This window comes from Pipistrellus hanaki (genome assembly GCF_964339955.1).
Source record: "Pipistrellus hanaki genome assembly, chromosome: 20".
NCBI classification, from domain to species: Eukaryota; Metazoa; Chordata; class Mammalia; order Chiroptera; family Vespertilionidae; genus Pipistrellus; species Pipistrellus hanaki.
In genome coordinates, this window is record NC_140522.1 from 910,586 (window position 1) to 934,448 (window position 23,863).

General features: G+C 66.3%; 1 protein-coding gene across 2 annotated transcripts; it reads right to left on the reverse strand.

Annotated features, from left to right (window-relative positions):
- Positions 1–506: 506 nt before the first annotated feature.
- NEK7 (NIMA related kinase 7) lies at positions 507–22,986 on the reverse strand. 2 transcript variants are annotated; one of them, XM_084868587.1, is made up of 10 exons: positions 22,685–22,986; positions 13,160–13,244; positions 11,116–11,256; positions 10,616–10,678; positions 9,936–10,046; positions 7,601–7,709; positions 7,161–7,268; positions 6,881–6,975; positions 3,792–3,905; positions 507–1,356 (listed from the first exon to the last, which is right to left on the reverse strand). In XM_084868587.1, the coding sequence occupies exons 2-10, from the start codon at positions 13,214–13,216 to the stop codon at positions 1,246–1,248; spliced, it is 909 nt and encodes a 302-aa protein (XP_084724713.1). In that variant the 5' UTR covers positions 13,217–13,244; positions 22,685–22,986; the 3' UTR covers positions 507–1,245. The 2 variants fall into 2 exon arrangements, with proteins under 2 accessions (XP_084724713.1, XP_084724714.1); XM_084868588.1 differs by lacking the exon at positions 22,685–22,986 and adding an exon at positions 16,467–16,554.
- Positions 22,987–23,863: the final 877 nt, after the last annotated feature.

Below are 23,863 nucleotides of genomic sequence, written 5' to 3' on the forward strand. Positions count from 1 at the left end.
CGTCCACATCCGCGTCCTCGCCCTCCTCACGCCCGGAGGCAGGCCTGGAGCTTCGCCACAGAGAGGTCCGCCTCCCAAACCCGTCCCCGCGCTCTCCTTCCTTCACGCACATGCTGTCCCCGCCTTGTCGCCCGCAGACCTCCCTCCCCTCCCACCACACACACACACACAGACACACACACACACCCCTACACACACCCCTCCTTCCCCTCCCACCACACACACACGCACACTCACACACCTCCCTCCCCTCCGACCACACACAGACAACACATACACACACACACACACACACACACACGGGCCGGCTGGGCGAGGCTGGGACCCGAACCCTCCTCGGGCCCAGGCTGTGGGGAGGACCAGGGGTGAGCCGGTCGGACATAAATACGAAGGCGCTGGAGGCACGGAGGTGCTCGGGCGGGGACGGATGGAAAGCCTGTGTGCGAACCCCAGGGCGCGGCCGGGGGTAAGGAGCCTCCGGGGGGTGAAGGGACCGGAGACGGCACTGCGGTTACTTAAGGGTATTTCCAAATGTACAACAGTGACAGAAACACAGAGCCGCCAGCGCCCTCCAGGGTTCCGCCAGCCACGCCAGCCACGCCTGACGGCTCCCCAGCGGCTCTCGGCCGCCGAAGGCGGACACAGACCCAGACGGGGCGGGAAGTGCGGCGTCTGCCCGTCTGTCCCCGGTCCGCCCGTCTCAGAGGTGCCTCTGACGCCCACGCCTGGAACACTCGGTGTCTCTCCAGCAGCCGATGTCGCCGTCTCTCTTACCCGCCGCACTGCAAAGCCCCAGCACCGAGGACGAAACACACAGTCCGGCTTCTAAAGGGGAACGGCCCGAGTCCACGTCGGCGTCCATGTCGGGCCCGTGGCTGAGGCCCGTGGCTGAGGCCCATGGCCCGGCGCCCGTGGCTGAGGCCCGTGGCTGAGGCCCGTGGCCCGGCACCCGCGAGGCGGTGTCTCCGTGAGGCCCGGGGGCCGCGGCGCTTGGCGCGGAGCGCTGGTCCCAACCCGCTCCTCAGGAGGCCACTCCTGAGGCCACGGCCTTCGGCCACAAGGACGGCCTGTCCGTGTCCTCTCCCATCGTGCACCGTGTTGTTCCGGGTCCTGGTTTGGCGAGAAGGCGGCAGGCGTGGGCCAGAGAAGCGGATCTGAGGACGGGGAAGGGTCCGCGCAGGAGCTCGGAGGAGCCGCCTCGCCCCCCGACGGCGCCGGAGGCCGGGCTGAGGGGCGGCCGGGCGCTCAGCTGCTCGAGGTGCGGGCGTGCATCCTCTTGGCCACGTCGTACACGTAGGTGATGTCCGGCCGCTTCTCGGGGTCGGGGTTGATGCACATGTTCACCAGCTGCCGGAGCTGCGGGGACAGAAGGCGGGCCCTGAGCGCCGGCCGCTCACCGGACGGGCGGGCGGGCCAGTGCGCTGGACGCCGCAGGAGGGAGGGAGACGCGTGTTCTGGCCGCACGCTCCTCTGACGGACACACGGGGCTCGTGGGGAGATTCCCCCACCCGCGGAGGCCCAGGGTGTCCTCCCGGTGAGCGTGCGTGCGAGGGGCCGCGAGGACGTCCCGCCGAGCGAGAGGTCGGACAGAGGGAGTCGAGGGGGACACAGAACTGACAACTACAACTGAACGAAGAAGAAAAACAAGCGAAAGCTCAGACACAGACCAGTGTGCTGGTTGGGGGCGGGGGGAGCAGTAGAGGGTAAAAGGGTCAGATCACTGGTGACAGGAGGAGGCCGGCGTGGTCATGGTCACGCAGTGCATGGCATTCACATTGGAAACTATGGCCTCACTAACCAGCGTCACCCCAACACACTTGGTTTTAAAAAGAGGCCGTGTCTACACCAGCAGCCGGAGCCTTCTGCCTTGTACATATGGCTTTAGGAATAATCTAGATTTTTCGAAAACCTGCATTAATTCTCTCTGGTCAGCGTGTCAGCGCTTGTGCAATCACCAAGTCACCATGCTCTCATCACCGTCACCACGTCTCCCTCCGAGGGGCGCTACGATGCCCACGGATGCCCCAGCGGAGCAGAGGGTAGCTAGCACCCCTACCTGTTCTCCGCGGTCACCGCCCCCCCATGGCCAGCAGTGACCTCAGGAGCAGGGCCAGCGGCCGATGGGGCGCCCAGGAGCAGGGGGCCGTCCCTCCGCCCGGGACCTGCCACGGGCGGGCGGCCCGCACTCCGGTGTCTGCCCTCGGCCCGACCTCACACTCGGGGCCAGAGCGGCCCGCAGGCAGGCGGCCCCCGCCACCGGCTCCATCGTTAAAATCCTGCCGAGGTCACCATGGCAACCGCCCGCCGCGCGTGTGAAATGCAAATGCGGCTGGAGCGCGGGCGGGCGGGCGGGCGGGAGCGGCGGTGAGATATTCATGCCGCCGGAGGAGAGCGGTGAGCGACACACAAAGGGCGCTGGCAGGGCCCGTCTGCGCCCGCCGGGCCCGCTGCCCTGCCCTGCGGAGCGGCCGCCGTCCCGTCCGCCGAGCGGCCGCCCCACGGCCACCGGGACAAGGCCCGGCCCCACGCGTGTTCACGCCAATGACCCGCACGCCAACGCCGTGGACACGGGCAGGCGGCCAGCGGGATCCATCGACGCCGGGAGAGGCCCCCGGGGGTTCGCTGTCTGAGCAGGAGGCTCAGTTTCCCCAACGACAGAAGCAGAACGGGTCCTGCGTGTGGACAGAACACACCTACACCACCCATCCACCATCGCAGGGAAACTGAGGCAGGAGCCTCCGGGCATGAGCGGGAGAAGGGCCGCCCGCCGCCTGCACTGCAGCCCCCAGCGTGGGGAGGGAGCGCCTCACAGGCGGGCGGGTGGGCGAACGGATGGATGGGCGGGCGGATGGACGGACAGGCGGACAGAGGGATGGACGGATGGGCGGACGGATGGACGGACAGGCGGACGGAGGGATGGACGGATGGGCGGATGGGCGGACGGACAGGCGGACGGAGGGATGGACGGATGGGCGGACGGATGGACGGACAGGTGGACGGAGGGATGGACGGATGGGCGGACGGATGGGCGGATGGATGGACGGACAGGCGGATAGAGGGATTGACGGATGGGCAGGCGGATGGAGGGAGGGGTGGACGAACGGGTGGGCAAACGGATGGACGGACAGGCGGACGGATGGATGGACAGGCGGACAAAGGGATGGACAGGCGGACGGATGGACGGACAGGCGGACGGAGGGATGGACGGGCGGGCAGGCGGACGGACGGATAGACAGGCGGATGGAGGGATGGACAGGCGGACGGATGGACGGACAGGCGGACGGAGGGATGGACGGATGGGCGGGTGGATGGAGGGATGGACAGGCGGACGGAGGGATGGACGGATGGGCGGGTGGATGGAGGGATGGACAGGCAGACGGATGGGAGGACGGACGAACGGGAGGACGGATGGGCGGATGGATGGACGGACAGGTGGACGGAGGGATGGACGGAGGGACGGACAGGCGGACGGAGGGATGGACGGATGGGCAGGTGGATGGAGGGAGGGGTGGACGGGCGGGCGGATGGACGGACGGAGGGATGGACGGATGGGAGGACGGACGAACGGGCGGACGGATGGGTGGATGGATGGACGGACAGGCGGATGGAGGGATGGACGGGCGGGCGGGCGAACGGATGGACGGACAGGCGGAGGGATGGACAGGCGGACGGAGGGATGGACAGGCGGACGGAGGGATGGACAGGCGGACGGAGGGACGGACGGATGGATGGACGGACGGAGGGATGGACGGATGGATGGACGGACGGACGCCGCGAGGGCGGGCACTCACCTCCTCCGAGTAGTGGTCGGAGGGCAGCGGCGGGTAGTCGCACTGCTCGATCTTCTTGCACAGGGAGTACAGGTTCATCTTGTCGCCGTAGAAGGGGCTCTGCAGGGCGGCCATCTGCGAAGGCCGGAAGCCAGGTGGTCAGTGCCTCCCGGGCCCCGCCTCCCCGGGGCCGGGCGCGGGACAGACCCTGCCGGCCCTTCCTGGGAGCCTCCAGAGACCTCACTGCGGTTTGTGGCTGTTAGTTTTCCGCGTTTAAAATCCGCCAAAAGGGAGAGACGGTTACCGTATGTGTATTTATGTACAACATGGCACTGAGAAAAAGGACATAAAGAAATCGAAATTCGTTGTAACTAGTTCCCATCAAAGCAACTAGTATTACCTCCTGACTAACCAGATGGCCTACACGAAGTGGCCAGATGATGATTACCTCTGAACGCATAATATGACTGCCCAGTATATGTACATGAATGCGTGCATGGGCGGGGTCCGGCCAGCCTGGCCAGGGGGAGGGGACGGGGGCCATGGCCGGCCTGCCTGCTGGTCGCACTCCTGGTCGAGGGGACCGTTTGCATAGGAGCCTTTTATTTCACAGGACGTACACCGAATGCCCAGAATATTATGCGTTCAGAGAGCATCATCCGGCCGCTCCGTGTACATCGGACACGGGGCGGCCGGGACAGAGCGGACACAGGCCGTGGCTGACGCTGACCTGGCCCAGCAGCGCCTCGGGGGGGGGGCTCGGCTCTCCATCACCGTCCGGGGGACCCCCCCCCCGAGTCCAGACCTGACCTCAGTCTGCAGCCACCTGGGCCTCCCTGCCCTTCGAAGCGTCTCAGCCGCCAGAGGCCACGCCTCGGCCACTGCACCACGGCCGCGGAGGCTTAACTCAGGGGAAAAGCCTCCAGGAATGAACACTCAGAAAGACGTCACTGAATTCAAACCAGTGTCACGGGCAGCGAGGACGCGGTTCGCAGGCTACAAACTCAGACTCGGGTTCGATGTTCGCGGCCCGTTCCGCCCGGGCGCAGCAGCGAGGAGGCGGGCGCCAGGCTGCCCAGCCAGTCACCCTTTCCGCCCGCGCTAATCCGGGCGCTAATCCGGGCGCTAATCCGGGCGCTAATCCGGGCGCTAATCCGGGCGCGGGGACACGGGGCGTGTGTGCGCGGGGACGTGTGCGCGCGGGGACGTGTGTGCGCGGGGACGTGTGTGCGCGGGGACGTGTGTGCGCGGGGACACGCGGACACGGGGCGTGTGTGCGCGGGGACGTGTGTGCGCGGGGACGTGTGTGCGCGGGGGCGTGTGTGCGCGGGGGCGTGTGTGCGCGGGGGCGCGTGTGCGCGGGGGCGCGTGTGCGCGGGGGCGCGTGTGCGCGGGGGCGCGTGTGCGCGGGGGCGCGTGTGCGCGGGGGCGCGTGTGCGCGGGGGCGCGAGTGCGCGGGGGGCGCGTGTGCGCGGGGGGCGCGTGTACGCGGGGGGCGCGTGTACGCGGGGACTGTGTACGCGGGGACGTGTGTGCGCGGGGACGTGTGTACGCGGGGACGTGTGTGCGCGGGGACATGTGTGCGCAGGGACACGTGTACACGCCAACAGGCGGGCGTGTGAGACACGTCCTCAGCAGCGTCGGAGGACGGCCACGCCGAACGCTCACCGTCTGCGCCGCCGGCGTTAACCCCTTCGGTGCCGCAGGCGGGAGGCCCGGCCAGCACCTCACATCAGACCCCTCCGTCCTGCACAGACACCGGAGCCGCCCCCAGGGAGAGGGGAGAGGGGAGAGGGGGGAGGGGAACCTCAATGTCCCGCCCCCAGCCACGGAGAACAAGGGGGGGACATTTCTGAAAGAGGGGCTCCAATCATCATCGCATGTTTCTGTGTTCGAACTGCAAGGAGGGCCTTAGCTGGTGCGGCTTAGTGGACAGAGCGTCAGCCTGCAGACTGAAGGGTCCCGGGTTCGATTCCCGGTCAGGGCACAGGCCTGGGCTGCGGGCTCGATCCCCAGTGGAGTGTGGCAGGAGGCAGCCGATCCCCGATTCTCTCTCCTCACTGATGTCTCTCTCCCCTCCCTTCCTCTCTGAGATGGATAAAAGAGATGCTAAAAATAAAGGCCAGGAGGCCGCCTGGTGAACAGGACACGGCAGACCGGGCTGCGCATGCACAGGGTCCTGTCCATCGTCCGTCCGTCCGTCGGTCCGTCCCCGGGCCCGGCCCCACGCCCGCGCCGGGGGCTCCTCGCAGGCCGCGGCGGGCCCTCGGGGGTTAACGCCGGCGCTCACGCGTCCGCTGCTCTGACAGATGAGAAATGCCAACCGCCCTGTTTTATTTTCCAGCCGGAGCTCCATTCATCTGGCTCATTAGAGCGCCCGCGGGCCTGACAGCTGCGCCCGCTCCTCCCGCGGCGGGTCCGGGCTAATGTGATCCCCGCCGCCGGCCGCGGGCTGATTGACGCGGCCCCTGACCCGCCGGCGCCCGATCAGTATGCCGGGGGCGTCGGGCCGGGCGCTCTCTTCCCGCTCGGAGCCGCCCCCTCCGCCCGGCGGACAATGCGGCGTGTAAGACGCCTGTTCCGTGCAAAGGTCCCTGTCGCCGCGGCGCTGGCTTTTAATCAGCGTCTGCTCGGTGCGTGGCAGTGAGGACGGAGCTGGAGGGGCGTGGGCGTTTATTTACCTGAGGTCTCGGGAACACTGACAGTCTGATGCTCCGAGTTTCAGGGGCTCCCGCGGGGGCATCCTGGGGGGCCCCGTGGGAAAGGCCCATGTCACCCCTTCCTAACGGGGAGCAGATGGACAGAACGTGCAGGGACTTTGGGAGAATTCCAGCTCCCCATGGCCGCTCGCAGGGACTGAGCACATGCACCAACGTGGAAGCTAAGGGCCGAGGGACACACCCCGCATTCCACCATCGCCCACGGCCGGGAGCCAGGGGAGGAGTGGCCACCAAAGTCAGTCTGTGGGGACGGGAGGCAGGCCAGCGGGAAACACCTGCCCGGGCGGAGCAGACCCACCTCGCACAGCAGGCAGCCCAGCGCCCAGCGCCCCGGGCCCAGCGGAGCCCCCGTGGGCACAGGGGGGCAGGCCCCGGGCGGGGAGGACCCACCTCGTACAGCAGGCAGCCCAGGGACCAGATGTCCGACTTGAAGTTGTAGCCGTTCTCGTGGATCCGCTCGGGAGACATGTAGTACGGGGTGCCCACTGCAAAACACCGGTCCTGTCAGCGGAACAACTGCCATGGGCGGTCTCCACGGCGACAGCTGCAGTGGCTGCCGGCTGCGAGGGCGGGGGCGGGGTCCCCCGGGGCCCGGAGCGCCCCCGTCTGGCTGGGAGGGGCTGCTCGGCCCGGCACCCCCTCCTTCTCTCCCCCCCGGGGGGGGCCTCACCCAGCGAGTGCGCGGCCGTGGTCTTGGAGCTGAAGAAGCGGCCGAGGCCCAGGTCCCCCAGCTTGACCACGCCCATGGCCGTGATGAACACGTTGGCCGGCTTGATGTCTGCGGACAGAGGCGGCGGGGGGTGAGGAGGGGGGGGTGAGGAGCGGGAGGTGACCCTGGTGCGGTTCAGAGTGCCCCCTAGCGGTCAGGCTGTCTGCACCCTGCGTGGACCGCTGGACTCTGAGGGTTTACACAGCCTCACGTTTCTGTGTCCTCGTCCTCGGAGACGAACGATAATCGAGGCAGCATGAGGCTCCCCGACCCCGGAGGTGTGCCCAGTCCCCCTCCGCCTCCCTGTGGCGCCCGTCCCCGTCCCCGGGAGCTGCGGCTGGCGGGTAAGTCCCGGGGTAGGGCAGCCCGGTGCAGGGGGGGGGGGGGCCGGCGGCGCCCACCTCGGTGCATGACGCGGCGGGAGTGCATGTGCTCCATGGCGCCGCACAGCTGCACGAAGTACTTCCACACGGTGCGCTCCGGGATCAGCCGCTTCTGCTTCTTAAAGTGCTGGGGGGGCGGGGGGGGGGGGGAGACGGGGAGAGAGAGGGGGAGAGAGAGTCCGGAGAGGCCGCGGCCGAGGAGAGCGCCCGGCGCCCCGCTCCTCCCCTCCCGCCCCGCCCCCGGGGTGCCAGCCCCCGCTCCCGGGGTGCCGGACCGGTGTGGGGCTCAGACCGCAGGGCCCGGGCCGAGGGGGACGGGGGCTCCTGCGTATCCGGTGCAGGTGTAACCCCAGACTCCGGACCCACTCCGGCTGACGCCAAGGCCAACGGCAGCCTCGAGGGCAGACCGCGGGCCCCTGGCCGTGCTCCGGACCCGCCCGGCCGTCCTTCTGCCCGGCCGCCGGACCGGGCGGGCGCGGTGAACCAGGGGGAGGACAGAGACAGATGGCCCTGCTGGGAGCGCTCACTGCTCTCAGGCCCAAGGTCAAGAGCGTGAGAGACGCCCGAGCAGAGACGTGTCTGCAGCGTGAGGGCCGCACGGGAAGGCCAGCAGGCTCACACGGGAGGGTGTTTGCGGCTCACCCTCCTCCCCCGGAGCTGCTGGCGCTTTGGCTAATCCCCAAAGTCCGTAACGGAGTCTCTGCCCTCACCCCGATTCCGGGGGTCAGGTCCCCTCCGTGATGTCATCTCACACGACAGAGGGGCAGCCGCCGAGGGGCTGGCCTGGCCGCCGGCCCCTGAGCTGGGCCCCATGGCCACCCCGAGGGGGGTGCTGACCCCGAGGGGTGAGGTGACGGCACGTGGCCCCGGCCCAGCGCACACACGGGAACCACACGCACACACGGGAACCACAGCGCACACACGGGAACCACATGCATACATGGGAACCACACGCACACGGTCCTAAAGGCACACGGCGGGGCCTGTGCCCACGTCCGCCTGCCCGTGACGGCCGGTGACAAAGGGCCAGGCGAGGGGACACGGGCCTCCTTTCCTCTGAGCCCCGTCGGGAGCCGCCCCGGCCCTGCCCCGGGTCCTCTGAGCCCCAATTAGAGGCACACGGAGCGCCGGCTGCTCACGCCGCCGCCCGGCCGCCGCTGCGCGTTAATTATTCATCGCGGAGCTTTGATGCGCGGCCGCCCGGCTCCGCTCGGATCAGACCGGGAGCGATATTTCCTCTCCCCCAATTAGGCCGCCGAGAACGGCCGTGCCGCCGACGCGGTGATTTACGCTCTGCAGCGGCGAGTCCCTCCGCCGGCGCCCGCGGCTCCATAAAGCACTGTCCCCGCCATCGGAGCAGCAGGGCGGGCGCGGGCTCAGGAGCACTGGGGGCTCAGGAGCACTGGGGGCTCAGGAGCACTGGGGGCTCAGGAGCACTGGGGGCTCAGGAGCACTGGGGGGGGGCGGGGGGCGCGGGCTCAGGAGCACTGGGGGCTCAGGAGCACTGGGGGGGGGCGGGGGCGTGGGCTCAGGAGCACTCGGGGGCATCTCAGGCCGAGAGGCAGCCCCCTCCCCCCTCCGCCAGCGCCCGTGGGGGCAGAGCGTGGATCAGCAGAACACGGCATGTCCCACGGCCACGTGGTCAGCCCAGGCCTCTGGACCAGTGCCCACGGGCATGAAACAGGCGCCTTGCACACACACCCGCCACCAGCCGGCCGGCCCGCGCGGCCTGCATCCCGCAGGCACCCGGTCAGTGAGGTGCCCGCCGTGCCATGTGCCCACCGGACAGCGAGCGGCGAGAGCACACACACCCGCCACCGGCCGGCCGGCTGGCCCGCGCGGCTGCATCCCGCAGGCCCCCGGTCAGTGAGGTGCCCGCCGTGCCCGTGTGCCCACCGGACAGCGAGCGGCGAGAGCACACACACCCGCCACCGGCCGGCCGGCCGGCCCGCGCGGCTGCATCCCGCAGGCCCCCGGTCAGTGAGGTGCCCGCCGTGCAGTGTGCCCACCGGACAGCGAGCGGCGAGGGCACACACACCCGCCACCGGCCGGCCGGCCGGCCCGCGCGGCTGCATCCCGCAGGCCCCCGGTCAGTGCGGTGCCCGCCGTGCCATGTGCCCACCGGACAGCGAGCGGCGAGGGCGGCCTGCATCCCGCAGGTCCCCGGTCAGTGAGGTGCCCGCCGGTCAGTGAGGTGCCCGCCGTGCCTGTGCCCACCGGACAGCTGAGTGGTGAGAGCACACACACCCGCCACCGGCCGGCCGGCCCGCGCGGCTGCATCCCGCAGGCCCCCGGTCAGTGAGGTGCCCGCCGTGCCTGTGCCCACCGGACAGCGAGCGGCGAGCGGCCTCACCTTTATCATCCTGGACAGGTCGCCGGCGTCCGCTAACTCCAGAACGATGTTCAGTTCGTTGTCCTCGATGAAGGACGCGTAGTATTTGATCACGTTCGGGTGGTTGAGTTGCTGCGGAGAGAAAACATCCGCTCCTTAAACACTCCCAGGAGTTCGGTAGCTTAAGAACTCGTTAGCTACTGCGTTTCATTTCTGAGTCACAGAGACGCCACGTGACAGCGTGCTTTTCTTTAATCTTGGGAATGTTAAAGGAAGTGTAGTAATTGAAAGCAAAACTGGGCATGCGTTAACTTTATCTTAATGTTCTTCATTAGAAATAACAGAGTACACTGGGCACTGAGTTTTAAATGGAAGTACATTCTGCCCAGTCATCTATCCCTGCTACAATGAATGGCCCGATGGCCTCATCGGCAGCTAAAAACTTTCCTTCGAGCCGAGACCTGCCGGTCAGGGAGCGCAATGGTGATCGCCCCCTCCCTTTTACCCCTGCTCTGAGGTCGGGGCTGCCCCTAGCGTAGCTACCTCCCGTGGTTAAAAGACAAAACAAACAGAAAATTAAAAACGCTAACACCTGACACCTGTCACCGTTTCCCGGTGTGAAGTGAGGGAAGCTGACCCTCCCCACGTCCCAGTGAAGTCATTTCCGATTCCCGAGGTGACCAGTCGCGGGCAGCCCCTACCTTGAGCAGGTCTATTTCTTTGATGCAGTCGGCACGGGCTTTGGCGTCCATGAGGTCGAATATCTAAGAGCAGAGCCGGAGTTGGGTAAGTCAGCCCCCTGTCCGAGCTGCCCACCACGCCCGCTCATCAGGACTGTCTGTGGGGACGGTGCACCCCCCGAGCGTGTCCCCCAGCGCCTGTGGCTGTGGAACCTGCAGGGATGTCAGCCCTGGGGCCGCTGAGTCCCCGCCCCCGGCTGCCGGCACCGAGCACGCACGTTCCTGAGACTCGGAACACAGGCCTCGGCTCGCAGCCTCGACGGTGCTGACCAGGGACACGGCCGGCCGGCCCCCACCGCGTTCAGGCCGCGGGACAGGCGCGCTGCTGTCCGTGGTGGAGAGGGACTCCCACAGCCCGTCTGCCCGCTGGTAACGGGGAGGCCCCCGCGGGAGGGACCGGGCAGGGGGCCGGTCCACCCCCCTGAGGGCGATCTGTACCCGGACGGGGCGGGAGCGCCTACCTGCACCTTCTTCAGGGCCACGGGCACGCCGTCCAGCAGGCAGGACGCCCGGTACACCTCGCTGAACTGCCCGCGGCCGATCTTCTTCTCGATCCGGAAGTTGGCCAGCGTGTTGTAGCCCATGTCCGGCCGCAAGGCCTTCTGGAAGCAGAGGACGGAGAGGCCTCAGCCGCAAGGCACAGCCACGGGTGGGCCGCCCCCGCCGGGTGTGCGCGGAGACCCCGTCACCGCACAGCACGGCTCCTGCTCCGCCCGCAGCCGGGAGGGGCCGCACAGACTGGCACTACGTCGTCCCAGTGGCCTGCCACGTCGGTGTCACAGCCCTCCACCAGGGGTCACCCCCTCTGAGCAAGGCCCACACGGTGGCCAGCCTGCAGACCCTCGAGAGAATCCACAGAGTTTCCGCCTCCCGATGAGCAGGCAGGCCTGGGCACAGAACGAGGCTGAGCACACACACGTCATGGGGGCTGGACCCGCACCGTGTCCCGGGACGGCGCGGGCGGTGAGCCAGCTCACAGGTGCCGCCGCTCAGAGACTCCGTGGCTGTCCCAGCTTTTCCAGTTTCCTGACTTTAAACAAAGTGTTATCTCAGGAGCGGCTGTCAGTGCCCGTGTCTCCTAAGGAATGGGTACGCCTGAGGGTCTGCAGCAGCGAGACCAGGCCCCGCGGCCCCGGGTGCGAGCCGGGCCGGCAGCAGGTGCGCGTCGGCGAGCGGGAGCCCGCCCCGCGGCGGGTGACTGGCAGGCGTTCATGACGGCCGAGGCCTGTGACAGCCGCCGCGGACGGCCGCTAATGTGCTCTGGCATGCGGGCCTGTAATCACGCATTTACATATGCAATGACCTACATCTGCATGTCAGGTCGCAGGCTGCCGGGCTGATTAAGCCGGGCCCCCCCCCTCCCCCCCGCACGGGCGGCGAGGCCGGAGGGGCGCCTGGCAGCTGAGGGACGGGCTGCCACCCGGGATTAGGCTGAGGGCCGGGGCATCGGACACCGTTACAGGCCATCTGCCGGGCAGGCCGCGGGGAGCCCCTCCGAGGCCAGGGGCTGGGGACCGCCGTCCATCGCGTCCTCACAGGCAGGCGGGCGGGCAGAGACCGCGTCTCCAGCCCATCGCCCGCACTGGGAGTGACAGGCCGGTCGGGAGGCTCCGCTGGTGAGCCCAGCCGTCCCAGCCCCGGCGCGGGCGGCGGCCACTGCAGGCAGCGCAGTCAGTCCTGACAGAGGCGGTGTCGCCGGGGGCCGGGCGGGAAGTTATCTTTGGAAAAGCGCGGTCTCTCTGAACGGCGTCCGTCCCCCTCGGTGTGTTTAGCCCCGGAACAGTGCTGGCCGCCGGCCCCCGGGAATTAATCTGCTCGCCCTGGAGGCGGGGCCGCGCTGAGCAGTGTAATGCGGGCCGCGCCGCTGATGGCTCCCGGGGGAAATCGGAGCCACGCGTGGACTCCCCGCTCCCCGGGGAGCATCGGTCCCGGAGCCCCGGGGACCGTCATCCGGGATCGAAGGCACAGCAGCATCGCTAAAGGGCATCACGGCCACCGCCAGCGTCTGACTGAGCCTCACGTTCCCGTTCACGCAAGCTGACAAACTGCTTCCGTCTGATAACGTTAACGTGGCTGCGTTTTAACGGGATTTGAAAGCAACAACACGCCTTTCCATTTGACGTCCATAAAACTCATTCTGGGCCTTGAAGGAGACATCACTCACCCCAAGTGACACCAGTCAGAATGGAGCGCACTGTCCACACACCCCCCATGTACACACATGCACACGCCAACGCCACGTGTGCCAACCAACTCTCACTAATTGTGCTTCTTCCCGTTTGAGAAATTATCTCCCTACAATCTCCGGGAATATTTCAAAAGTGCCCTGTTCCTACAGACCACGTGTCCGAGTGACACCGGGACCGACATGAGAACCACGTACTCGACATGAGAACATACACGGTGTGACCACACCCGGCCTCTGCTGTGAGCCTCGGCTGCCTCCGACCCGAGGAGCTGTCCCGCCGTCTGAAGCACAGAGGTGTGAGCGCCGGGCCGCCTTACCTGAGGCTGGAACTGGGGGGCCGGGGGCCCCTGCAGGCCTTGCGGCTTCTCATCCATCGTCCGGAGGAAGAGGACCGTCAGCGCTCTGCAAGCAAAGACCACGTGTCAGTGCCACGTCGCCCAAGGCATAGACATGCTGGACGTGCGCAGCCCCCTGTCCCCCAGTCCCCCTAGCACAACCACCCGGCGACACCCGCTCCCACAGCCTCCTGTACGGCCACGGCCACGGCCACGGCCACGGCCACGCGCTGCCAAACAACGCTGGGCCCCAGGAACCTAACTCCAGGCGGAAAGGCTGCTCAAGAACCTCTTCCTTCTGACATGCTGTCCACCCGCGGCTGACTCCCCAGGGCTCAGGGGCCGGGTAAGACCTTCCGGAATGAAGTTCGGTCCTCCGTGTGCACATCATCAATAGCCATCCCCCGTGACAGCCGGGGACCGCCTCGCTCTGAACGAACAGCGCCACGCCCACACCTGTGCTCCTCCCTCAGCCCCATGGTTCGAACCTCATCGTCTCCAAAGCTGGGTGCACCCTCAAACCCAGAGCCAGAGGCTTTTCTTGGCCCAGGCTCCCCCCCTCCCCACCGCCCCCGGCAGGACGGCTGCGGGGGCCGGTCCGCACAGGAAGCCAAACGCCATGGCTCCCGGGCCCGTTATCACAGCCTTTGCCGGACAAGGGCTCCCGATTCCGGGCTTGGAGCCAGAGCTTCTGTCGGCAGCCCACCTGACTGGTCAGCGCTCCACGGGAGCTGACCCTGAGGTGACCCTCAGTGCTCTGGCTCAGGACCAAGTCCAAGCTCCTGGGCCTGGAGTTCACACCCCACAAACGCCCCGTTTCTCCCTGGAGGAGGGCCGCCGGGAGAAAGGGAGGGACGGCGGCTGGGCTGGCACGGGAGCGCTCATCGGCACGTGAGGCCCGAGGCTCAGACAGCTAGGCCCGTGGCACAGACAGCCAGGAGCGGCCACAGACAGCCAGGAGCGGCCACAGACAGCCGGGAGCGGCCACAGACAACCAGGAGAGGCCACAGACAGCCAGGAGCGGCCACAGACAGCCAGGAGAGGCCACAGACAGCCGGGAGCGGCCACAGACAGCCAGGAGAGGCCACAGACAGCCGGGAGCGGCCACAAACAGCCAGGAGCGGCCACAAACAGCCAGGAGCGGCCACCGACGGCCAGGAGCGGCTCAGACGGCCAGGAGCGGCCACAGACGGCCAGGCCCGCGGCTCAGACAGCCAGGAGCAGCCACAGACAGCCAGGCCCGAGGCTCAGACAGACAGCAGCAGCGGCTCGGGTTTCAGGCCGGTCTGCAGTGGCTGCCCGTCCGGAGCCGCGTTTCACAGGCCACGGGGCAGCCCCAGGGGGTGACTCACAGCCTCATGTCCGCCTCTTTCTGCCAAGCCGGCCCGTTTCTGAGCTTTGGACACCCCACTTCCCTGGCCCAGTGCTTCCTGGGCCAGCACAGATCCCCTGTCCCGGGCAGCCCTGCAGCCACTGCCGCCCCCTCCGGTGCCCTCCTGTGTCCCGTAGCAGCCGGCACCACGCGTGTGCGGGGCCCCAGGCCCTGAGGACAAAGGCTGCAGAGAGGCCCGACCGCCCAGCCTTGGCCTCCGCCTCAGCCTTCCCAGCCCCATGGGGAACCCGGTGATCAGCTGGGTCTCATTTCCCGGGAGCTTTAAAGTCACAGGCGGGCCGGGCAGCGAGAACACCGACCAGAACGCTCACCTCAAGTCTTCAATCAGGACCATAACCTTAGGCAGTAATGAGAGAGCAGGCATATTCTCAAACACACCCCCCCACACACACACACACTCTCTCCCCACACCCACACCCACACGACTAAAGAGACTACCTATTTAATATATGATTGACCTCCAACAAGAGAAAAACCCAGGCTGGGATGGGAGGCCAGCAGGGAGCGCGCCCCAGAACCCCTCCTCTGACAGCTGACCGCCAGACCACGCCCGCCGCCCGCTCTAACCCCTGGGACCGGCGTCCGGCCAGCCCGTTCAGTACGGCCAGCTGCTCAGGGCCAGTGCGGGCCACACCCCAGCCTTCCCCACGGCCGTCTGCTCAGGGCTTCCCTCTCCATTCCCACCGAACAGGAAAGCCGGCAGAGCACCGACCCGCACCGAGTGTGCGAACGTCACACACAGAACGGCGTTTTAAAGTCACACTTTCACCGTGTGTGTGTGTGTGTGTGTGTGTGTGTGTGTGTTAGAACAAAACCCAGCGTCCTGACACCCGCTTCTCATCAGTGAAGGAGGTTTAACGAGGCCCCTGACCCTCCGGTGCCATCGGAGAGGGGCGGCTGGTCAGCTCTGTGCTGCTGAGAGTGAATGTTCTGGAAGTTCAGCCGTGGGTTAGCCCCCCTCTGCGGGCAACTTCCCAGCAGCCATCTCTTCTGCGGGAAGGCGGGGCGTCTGGACCCAGCCCCCCAGGTGAGAACTCCGTTTGCTTCGTGGGGATCTCATCCATGTCCCGGAGGAGGCTCTCACACAAACCATTCAGGGCCGGGGTCAGTGCGGCTCTTTGGCCCCTGGAGGGTTTAGCACCGCCCAGCTCAGGAGTCCCCTAACTAAGTTAACAACAATGTATCTACCAAGACAGTTTAAGGGTAAAAAAGTTGGCTCTCCAAAGAAATTTCCGTGGTTGTGCTGTTGATACCTGGCTCTGCTGACTCAGGAGTTTGCCGACCACTGCCTTAGGGGGAAGCAGGGGAACAGGGCAGAGGCCCTTAGCCCGCTTTTGCCCAGAATCCCCCTCCTAACGCCGGCACCTCGCACAGCATCAGGCTCCGACCGCACGGCCCCCAGGCAGGCCCGGTGGGTCCCGGGAGCCCACCCGCCGTTTCCTGCGGGAGGAGCCAGCGGAGCCGCTGCACATCCAGTTCGCTGGCCGCCGGCTCCCGAGTGCTCCGGCGGGAGTGGTGCTCCCCCAGCTGCCATGGCGACGACCCGGCGATAAGGCAGGACCAGCCCTCCGGGGCCCGGGGCCGGGTACGGGGACCCACCGCCAGGAGCACCGCTGGCCGCCCAGAGCAGAGCTGTGGCTGCGGGGAGCTGTGTCCTCACTCAGAGATCCGGTCCGTCCGTTTATCTCATCCCCGCAGCCCGGACCCCCGCTCAGTTCACCGGACACCTGTCCCCGGGCCCACAGGCCTCACCCCAGGACCGCGTCCGCCCAGGGGCGGGGCTGTTTCCGAGGCGCTCACACCCTCTCCCCCGCACGCCCACACGGAAACCCTGCGAGTGGCAAGCCGCTACTTATTCACACTTTTATTTTTAGTGACTGACTCCTCGACCGTTACCCTGGCTAGAACCTGCAGGTGAGCTCGGTCAGAGGAAAATAACGGTCCCATCTGGCCTCGCTGGGCTGCAGCTCGGTGAGCAGGCCGCACGCCTAAAGGGTGATGATGATCAGGAGGTACTTCGGGGTCAGGATTGCGGGGAGCGCGGGGGTTATGCCAAAGGGGCAGAGTGTGCAGTAACAGGACAAACGAGTCCTGGCCCTGAGCCCGGCCCGCTCCCGCCTGGCCAGCGGGCAGCTGCCTCCCCCGCCACGGGCAGACGGGAGCCCTCATCCCCGCCCTCCGGAGCCTCAGGGGCGTCCTGAGCCACCGCTTCAGTGAATGAGCCGTGAGCAGCGTCCCAGGCTTTAAGTGTCAGTTAAAGCTGCAAACGGCACCCGTAGTGTTAAACTGCAGGCCCGAGGGGGGCGGGGGGGGTTCCCGTGGCCGTGGCTTCCAGGATTTCCCAGCTCCCTGTTTCTGTGGGCCCTTCCAGCAGAATGCCAGCGACCGGCTCCACACGCATCTTCCCATCTGGCCGGGATCTTCTCAGAACATTCCAGGGGGGGAGGGGGTATGGGAGTCATTCCAGATCACAGACGAGCGGGCTTCAGAGGCAGTTCTGTCACAAGCAGGATTGCACAAGAAGGTTCTCGAGCTGGGGTTTCAGAAGTCCGGGATCAGTGTGAGTCCAGCCTATTGTGTGTGCGCACATGCACACACATGCACACACGTGCCGAGCCCTGTGTGGCTGCACCTCTTCCAGGAAGCGGGCGGTTCCTGGAACGGGCGGATGGTTCTAGGAAAGGCAGAGCCTGCGTGTGCGCAGCGGCCGCCCGGGGAGCCGCAGGCGGCGCTGGGGTCGGGGCTGAGGCGGCTCAGAGCGGCCACATCCTGCGGAGGCCAGACACCTCGCCCACTCCGGCCGCCTGCAGGAGCCTCCATGCCTCCCGGACCCCTCTGCGCCCTCCAGGCCTCGCGCTCGCCGCTCGGACCCCGTCCCAGACCAGCTCAGCCCTGAGGCTCAGACTGGGGCCGGCGTGGGAAGACACAGAGGTGAGCCTGGACTTCACCCAGGACCCGGGGACCTTCTATTCCCAGTGCCTCTTCTTCCTCGTCCTGTGTGAGGTGGGCCTCGGAGCAGTCAATGAGAGGCGAGCAGTGAGCCCGGCATGGGGAGCGGCCGGCATGCAAAGGCGTGTCTGGTCACCGTACCAGTGGAGAAGGCGGTCATGGAAAAGGAGCCTGTTACTCATCCTGATGTTCCTGAACGCCGCCACCGACAGAGGCGGGAGGAGAGCTGTGGGCAGGCCCGGGGTGGGACTGCACGGCCGGGGGCACGGGGAGTGGGGAGCCTGGGCGCCCGGCGGAGAGGCACTGCAGGGACCCACAGAGGGAGCAGCACCCCCTGCGGGACACCCCGGGCTGGGAGGGAGCCCAGCTGTGGCCGCTCGGCGTTACTTAGCAAACAGCTGTGCTCCTCCTCCAGCTGGCTGTGACGGAGTGACAGCCGCGATTTGAAGAGTTAGTGCCAGCCATTGAGCTGAGGCTCCTGAGCCGAGGCCTGGCTGCCGCGGCCGGCAGAGGCGGCTCAGCCTGAACCACACGAGGCTGCGGGCTCTCCTGGCCAGACATCACAGCAGCAGGACGGACTCTACAGCCAATCAATCAATCAATCAATCAATCAATCGCTTCTCAATGAGATACTACCATCTTCCTTTAAAAGGCCGAGCGGCACCCCCCGGTGTGGCCCGGGCAGCGCGGGCAGCACGTCTGTGCGCCTTACGGTGAAGGCGGTCCCACCGCAGACCGGCCGCTCCCGGCCCGCACATGAGACCCCGGGTGCGTGCTTCCCACACGCCCGCCTGTCACACCGGATCGGACCGCACTCAGGTGCTCAGAGCCGGCCCACAGCGTCCACTCCTGGGCCATGGCAGTCGAGGTTTGGGTCTGGGGCCCCAAAATGGCTGCCCCTTCCCTGTGGGGACTGTGTCCCGGCTGGCGGCTCCCGGATCACAGAACGCACAGCTCAGACTCCCCGCCAACCATCCAACAGCAGGTCCTGCTCCAAAGAGGGGAGGAGCCAGGGGCAGGGGGAGAACTGCTAACGAGACACAACTCCTCCTCATCAGAGGGTGCAGACTCTAAGTCCGCGGTCGGCAAACTGCGGCTCGCGAGCCACATGCAGCTCTTTGGCCCCTGGAGGGCGGCTCTTCCACAAAACACCACGGCCTGGGCGAGTCTATGTGGAAGACGTGGCGTTAGAAGAAGTTTATGTTTAAAAAACGTGGCTCTGCAGAGACCTGTCCATCGTTGTGCTGTTGATGTTTGGCTCTGTGGACGAATGAGTTTGCCGACCACTGATCTAGGTCATCGAGTGACAAAGTGAAGCTAAAACAACGTGCCATCATCGATCAAAATACTCACTGAATGTGTAAGCTTTATCAAAACGCTGTCTTAGGGCTACACGGAAAATATTAATGTTAGGTACGTGTAAACGCCAGTTCTCACCGAATATTCCACCTGCCCACGTACGACCCTGAACGCTGACACTGGCCACCACACCATTTAACACCAAAGACTATAAGGAACACAAGAGAAGTGGACTTGTGCGTTGCTATTAGAGACTGAGAGTAAAACATGAATTCGTTCCCACAAATTAACCCATCAGTGAGCACTCTTCCTGTACCATGACTGTCTTTCCATGTACCTCTGTGTGTTGAATAACAAGCCATGCCTTCGGAATAGGGACCTGCCCCTGCTCTCCCCCTCACCTCCACCCCCACCCCCGCCTGGGTGACAGCATGCAAACAAGCCTCGTTATTTGACTGCGGGCGCGCAGGCAGACAGGACAGACAATGGAAGCTTTGCAGTGCCTCACTGATAGAAGTTTAACCACTTTTCACAAGCATATCTATTTGATTTTCCTAATCATAACGTAATATCATTACAACCACGACAAAAACTAGAGCAATTTTTCAAGTAAATATGAGAACGAGGAATTATTTTAACCATGGGGGGGGGGGGTAAATAATCACGTGCATGCGAGAAAGGAATGTTAATGTTGCCATTTGGCACTCGGCATTTAAGGATATTCTGCAACTCCTGTTTCCTGCCATCCAAAATCTCACCCCCACCCCACCCCATCCCAGCCTCTACGGTCCTCTCCTCCCCGGCAGCTAAGGGTAACTGCTCCCAAACCCACACACAGCATTCACACCGGGAACCCACGCCATCGTGGACACGGCGATCACAGAGCCCGGAGCGGGCAGGAGCTGGGCAGCGCTGAGGGTCCTCAGAAGAGACCGGGGGAGGGGACAGGCATGGGGGGGGGGGCCTTTACAGAGACGGCCTCCTGCTCCTCAGAGCGGAGGAGACCGGGCCCGGCGACGCAGGGACGCCAAGGGCCGAGGTCACGGCGCAGAGGCGGCCTGGGGGCCGCTGAGCTCCGGGCGGCGGTCAGGGGGCAGGAGGGCGGTGCGCCCGGCGTGCAGGGCGGAGGGACACACACACACACGCACACACACCCCGCACAGCAGTCTTTGCGGGTGGAATGGGTGCGGGAGGGTCTTCTGTAAAAGCACAAAGCCATCTGCCCCCGCCCCGCTCCGGCCAGAGGCCCTGAGCGCAGAGGCGGCCCCGGGGGAGGCGCCCAGGACCTGGTCTGACTTTTGGGGAAACTTCGGAGCAAAATCCCGACAGTCCCCGCGGCCAGGCCCGGCTCGCCCAACAGCCCGCTCCCCCGGCCCTGAGGCCCGGTCAAGGCGGGGAGCGGGGCGGACGCGGACGGACCGGGGAGAGACCGGCGGGGCCGCCGCGCCCGCCCCTCCACGTGCGCCCGTCCCGGCGCTGCACTTCCTCCGCCGGCGCTCCGGCCCCGCCCACCCCGCCCGACCGGAAGTCCCGCCCCGAGCGGAACCACGCTGTCCTCGCCGCTCATTGGCTGCGGGGGCCGTCAGTGCGCCGGGGGCGGGGCCTCGCGCGGCGGGGCGGAATGTCAGGCCCGCGCCTCCGGGGCTCCCCGAATCCCGGTTTCTCCGCCGCCGGCGGGCCCTCCCCCCGCCGTCCCCCCGCGGGATCCGCCCGGAAGCGGAGTTTCCCGGCCCCCTCCCGCGGCCGGGCCCCCAGCGGCCAGGCCGGACCCGCGGAGGAGGCTGCGGGGCGGCTTCCTCCCCCGGGAAAGGGAAAGACTCAACTTCTAAGCAAACCGTCTCCCGTGCACGGGCCTTCGGGAAAAAATCACCACCACGAGCGAACTGGAAAGGAAATTTTAATGTTGCCATTTCGCACTCAGCACTTAAGGACATTTTGCAACTCCCATTTCCTGCTGTCCCAAATATCACACTCACACACACACAGGCACACACAAATACACACACTCATACACACATATACATACACACACAAACATACACACACAGAGACACACAGAGACACACAGACATAGGGACACACAAATACACACACATACACACAAATACACACACACACAAACATATACACAGACACACACATGCACACACCAATACACATATACATACACACACAAACATACACACACAGAGACACACAGACATAGGGACACACAAATACACACAAATACACACACACACAAACATATACACAGACACACAGACACACACATGCACACACCAATACACACATATACATACACACACAAACATACACGTGCAAACATATACATGCACACATAGACACACACATAGAGACACACACACACACACACACACACACACCGGCCTCGGTGGTCCTCTCCTGCCCCAGCAGCTAAGGGTAAGCGCCTCTAAATAACCCTAACCCTAACCCTAACCCAAGCCTGCAGCTAAGGGTAACCGCCTCTCAAACCCACACACACTGATTCCAATGGAGACTCCGGCCCGAACACAGAGCCCCATCCTGCCCCGCCGGTTAGGGGCGCACCGGCGCCAGTGCTTGTGGGGTCGCCCCAGTGGGTGTAACAGTGATGGGGTGCACAGGCCCTGAGGACCAGGGCGCCTGGTTTCTCCGATCGCATCCTTAGGATCGATCACCCGATCACCGTCTCAAAAGGAGCAAGAAGCCCTGGCCGGTGTGGCTCAGTGGACAGAGCGTCGGCCTGCGGACTGAAGGGTCCCAGGTTCCATTCCGGTCAAGGGCATGGACCTTGGCTGCGGGCACATCCCCAGTGGGGTGGGGTGGGGGGTAGGGGGGGTCCAGGAGGCAGCTGATCTGTGTTTCTGACTCTCCCTCTCCCTTCCTCTCTGTAAAAAAAAAAAAAAAAAAAAAAAATCAATGAAATATATATATATATATTTTTTTTTTTTTCCAAAGAAACAAGAAAGTCCCTTCATTCCTGCAACGCTGTTGGGCGGGGGCATGTCTTCCTGTGGGATAATAACTAAGTCCTCACTATTCACCCCCGTCAAGGTCTAATCCCCCCCCCCCCCCCCCCCCGCCTCCCATGGCGGGTCCATTGGTTGGCTCCGTCCCGGCCGAGGCCTGCGGTGCACGGGGCGACCTCCCGGAGCATCATCCTCTGTGACCCCGTCCCGGACAACGTACCCCGCCCCCCACTTTCCTCCTGGTCCCTTCGGGCTCCTCTTCGTCCCTCCGGCTCTGGCCTCCAAGTTCAATGTCTTTCTTAACCACCGTCCCCCTCCACCCCCACCCCACCCCGTGCCCGCCGGGGCCTGGCCATCCCTCCCTCCCTCCCTCCCTCCCTCCCTCCCTCCCTCCCTCCCTCCCTCCCTCCGCCGTCCTTCCCCGTAACGGCGCCCCCGCGGAAGCTCACCGTCCAACCGGCCGGAGGTCCGGTGCTCCCCGCGCCCCCCGAGCCCCCGGGGACCCCCATCCGCCCCCCCTCCCCGCCCTGGAACTCCGCTCGGCCGGTCCCGCGGCCGCCGCAACCTGACAGCGGGGCCCCGCCAATCAGCGGCGGATAAATACCCGGCGCGGCCAATCAGCGCGCGCCGGGCGGCGGGGGGCAGGACTTCGCGCAAGTTCCTCGGATCCTGAAACCCAAGACCTGTTGCCGCCGCCGTGATCGCGGCCTCGGCCGTCGGAGCCGGTGCCGGGCGCCGAGCCTCGGCCGCTGCCCACGACCGGGGCCCCGCCCCTGGCTTCGGCGCCGCGCGCCCCGCCTCGCCCCACCTCCCGGCGGACCGGCCGGCCGCGGGGCCCGGAGGCCGCCCCAACGGCCCCGACTCGCCCTTCCCGCCCGCGACCCCGCAGCGACTCACCAGGAAGTTGGGAGGCGTCCGGCCTCCTGCCCGCGAGGGGCCCGGGCGGGCGGCCCGGCCAGGCGGCGCCGCGGGAAGGCCCGCTGGGCCGGGGATGGAGCGGGGCTGTGACTGCGCCGCCCGGAGCCGAACGCCACCTCGCGCCGCGCCGCGCCGCCCCCGCCGGACGCTGCAGGCGCGGCCTCCCCGCCTCGCACGGCCCCGCGCGTCCCGAGAGCGAGCCTAGCGGCGGCCCATCCTCCCGCGGCTCCCGCTCCTCCTCCTCCCGCGGCCGCCGCTGTCAGGAGTGTAAACATCCCGGCATCCCCGAGGAGAGGGCGGGGCGCCGAGGCCACGCCCCTGCGTCCCTGGCCACGCCCCACCGCTGGCTGTGCCCTCGCACTTTGGGCCACGCCCCCTGCGTCCCTGGCACGCCCCCACAGCTGGCTGCACCCTCGAGCATATGGCCACGCCCCTGCGAGTATGGCCACGCCCCGATTTCCTAGCCACGCCCCCACCCTGACTGCCCTCGCGCGTATGGCCATGCCTGTGCCGCTGGCCACGCCCCGCGCGTATGACCACGCCCCTGAACAGCTAGCCACGCCCACTCCTCCCCGGAGCCCAGTGCAGCGCGCATCCAGCTGTAGCCTCCCAGGTGGTCCCCGCGGGCCTCCTCGGGGCGCCCCTGCGCGGCGGAGGGACCCCCACAGCCTCGCTCCGGGGCCGAGGCCGCCCTGGGGGACCCCCCTCCCGGCACATCGCTGCTGCTGCCCGGCCTGTTTCTGCGGGGCGTGCCGTTCTGCCCCCCTTCCCCACCCCTCACCCCCCCCTGGCTAGCGGGGCAACTTCCCTCCCAGCTACACAACTTTGAGTTTTGGTTTTTTTGTTGTTGTTGTTCACTTATTTTTAAATGCGCCCCACTAGCAAGGGGCGCATTTAGTGATCCGAGTGGGTGACGTCCTCTTCCTTCTGTTTCAACCACCTGAGTCCCGGCCCGGACCGCAGTGGCTCCTGGGACGTGTCGGGAGAGTGGACAACCTGGTTTGCACCCGCGACCTCCATTAAAGAGGTTGTGCATATATTATAACATAATTATAATATAATTATACAGCCCAGGAGCCTAGCCGAGGTGCCCCGTTCGTAATGCCCATGCCAGTCCCTTCCCACCTCTGCACCTGGGCACGCATTGGCGGAGGTGGC

Excerpts from the sequence above, each read along its gene's own strand:
- NEK7 (XM_084868587.1), bottom strand. The coding sequence starts at position 13,216 with ATGGATGAGAAGCCGCAAGGCCTGCAGGGGCCCCCGGCCCCCCAGTTC. Across the intron at positions 7,710-9,935 it reads ACCTGTCCAGGATGATAAAG|CACTTTAAGAAGCAGAAGCG; the intron begins GTGAGGCCGCTC and ends CCGCCCCCCCAG. Across the intron at positions 6,976-7,160 it reads CACGGCCGCGCACTCGCTGG|TGGGCACCCCGTACTACATG; the intron begins GTGAGGCCCCCC and ends GGTGTTTTGCAG.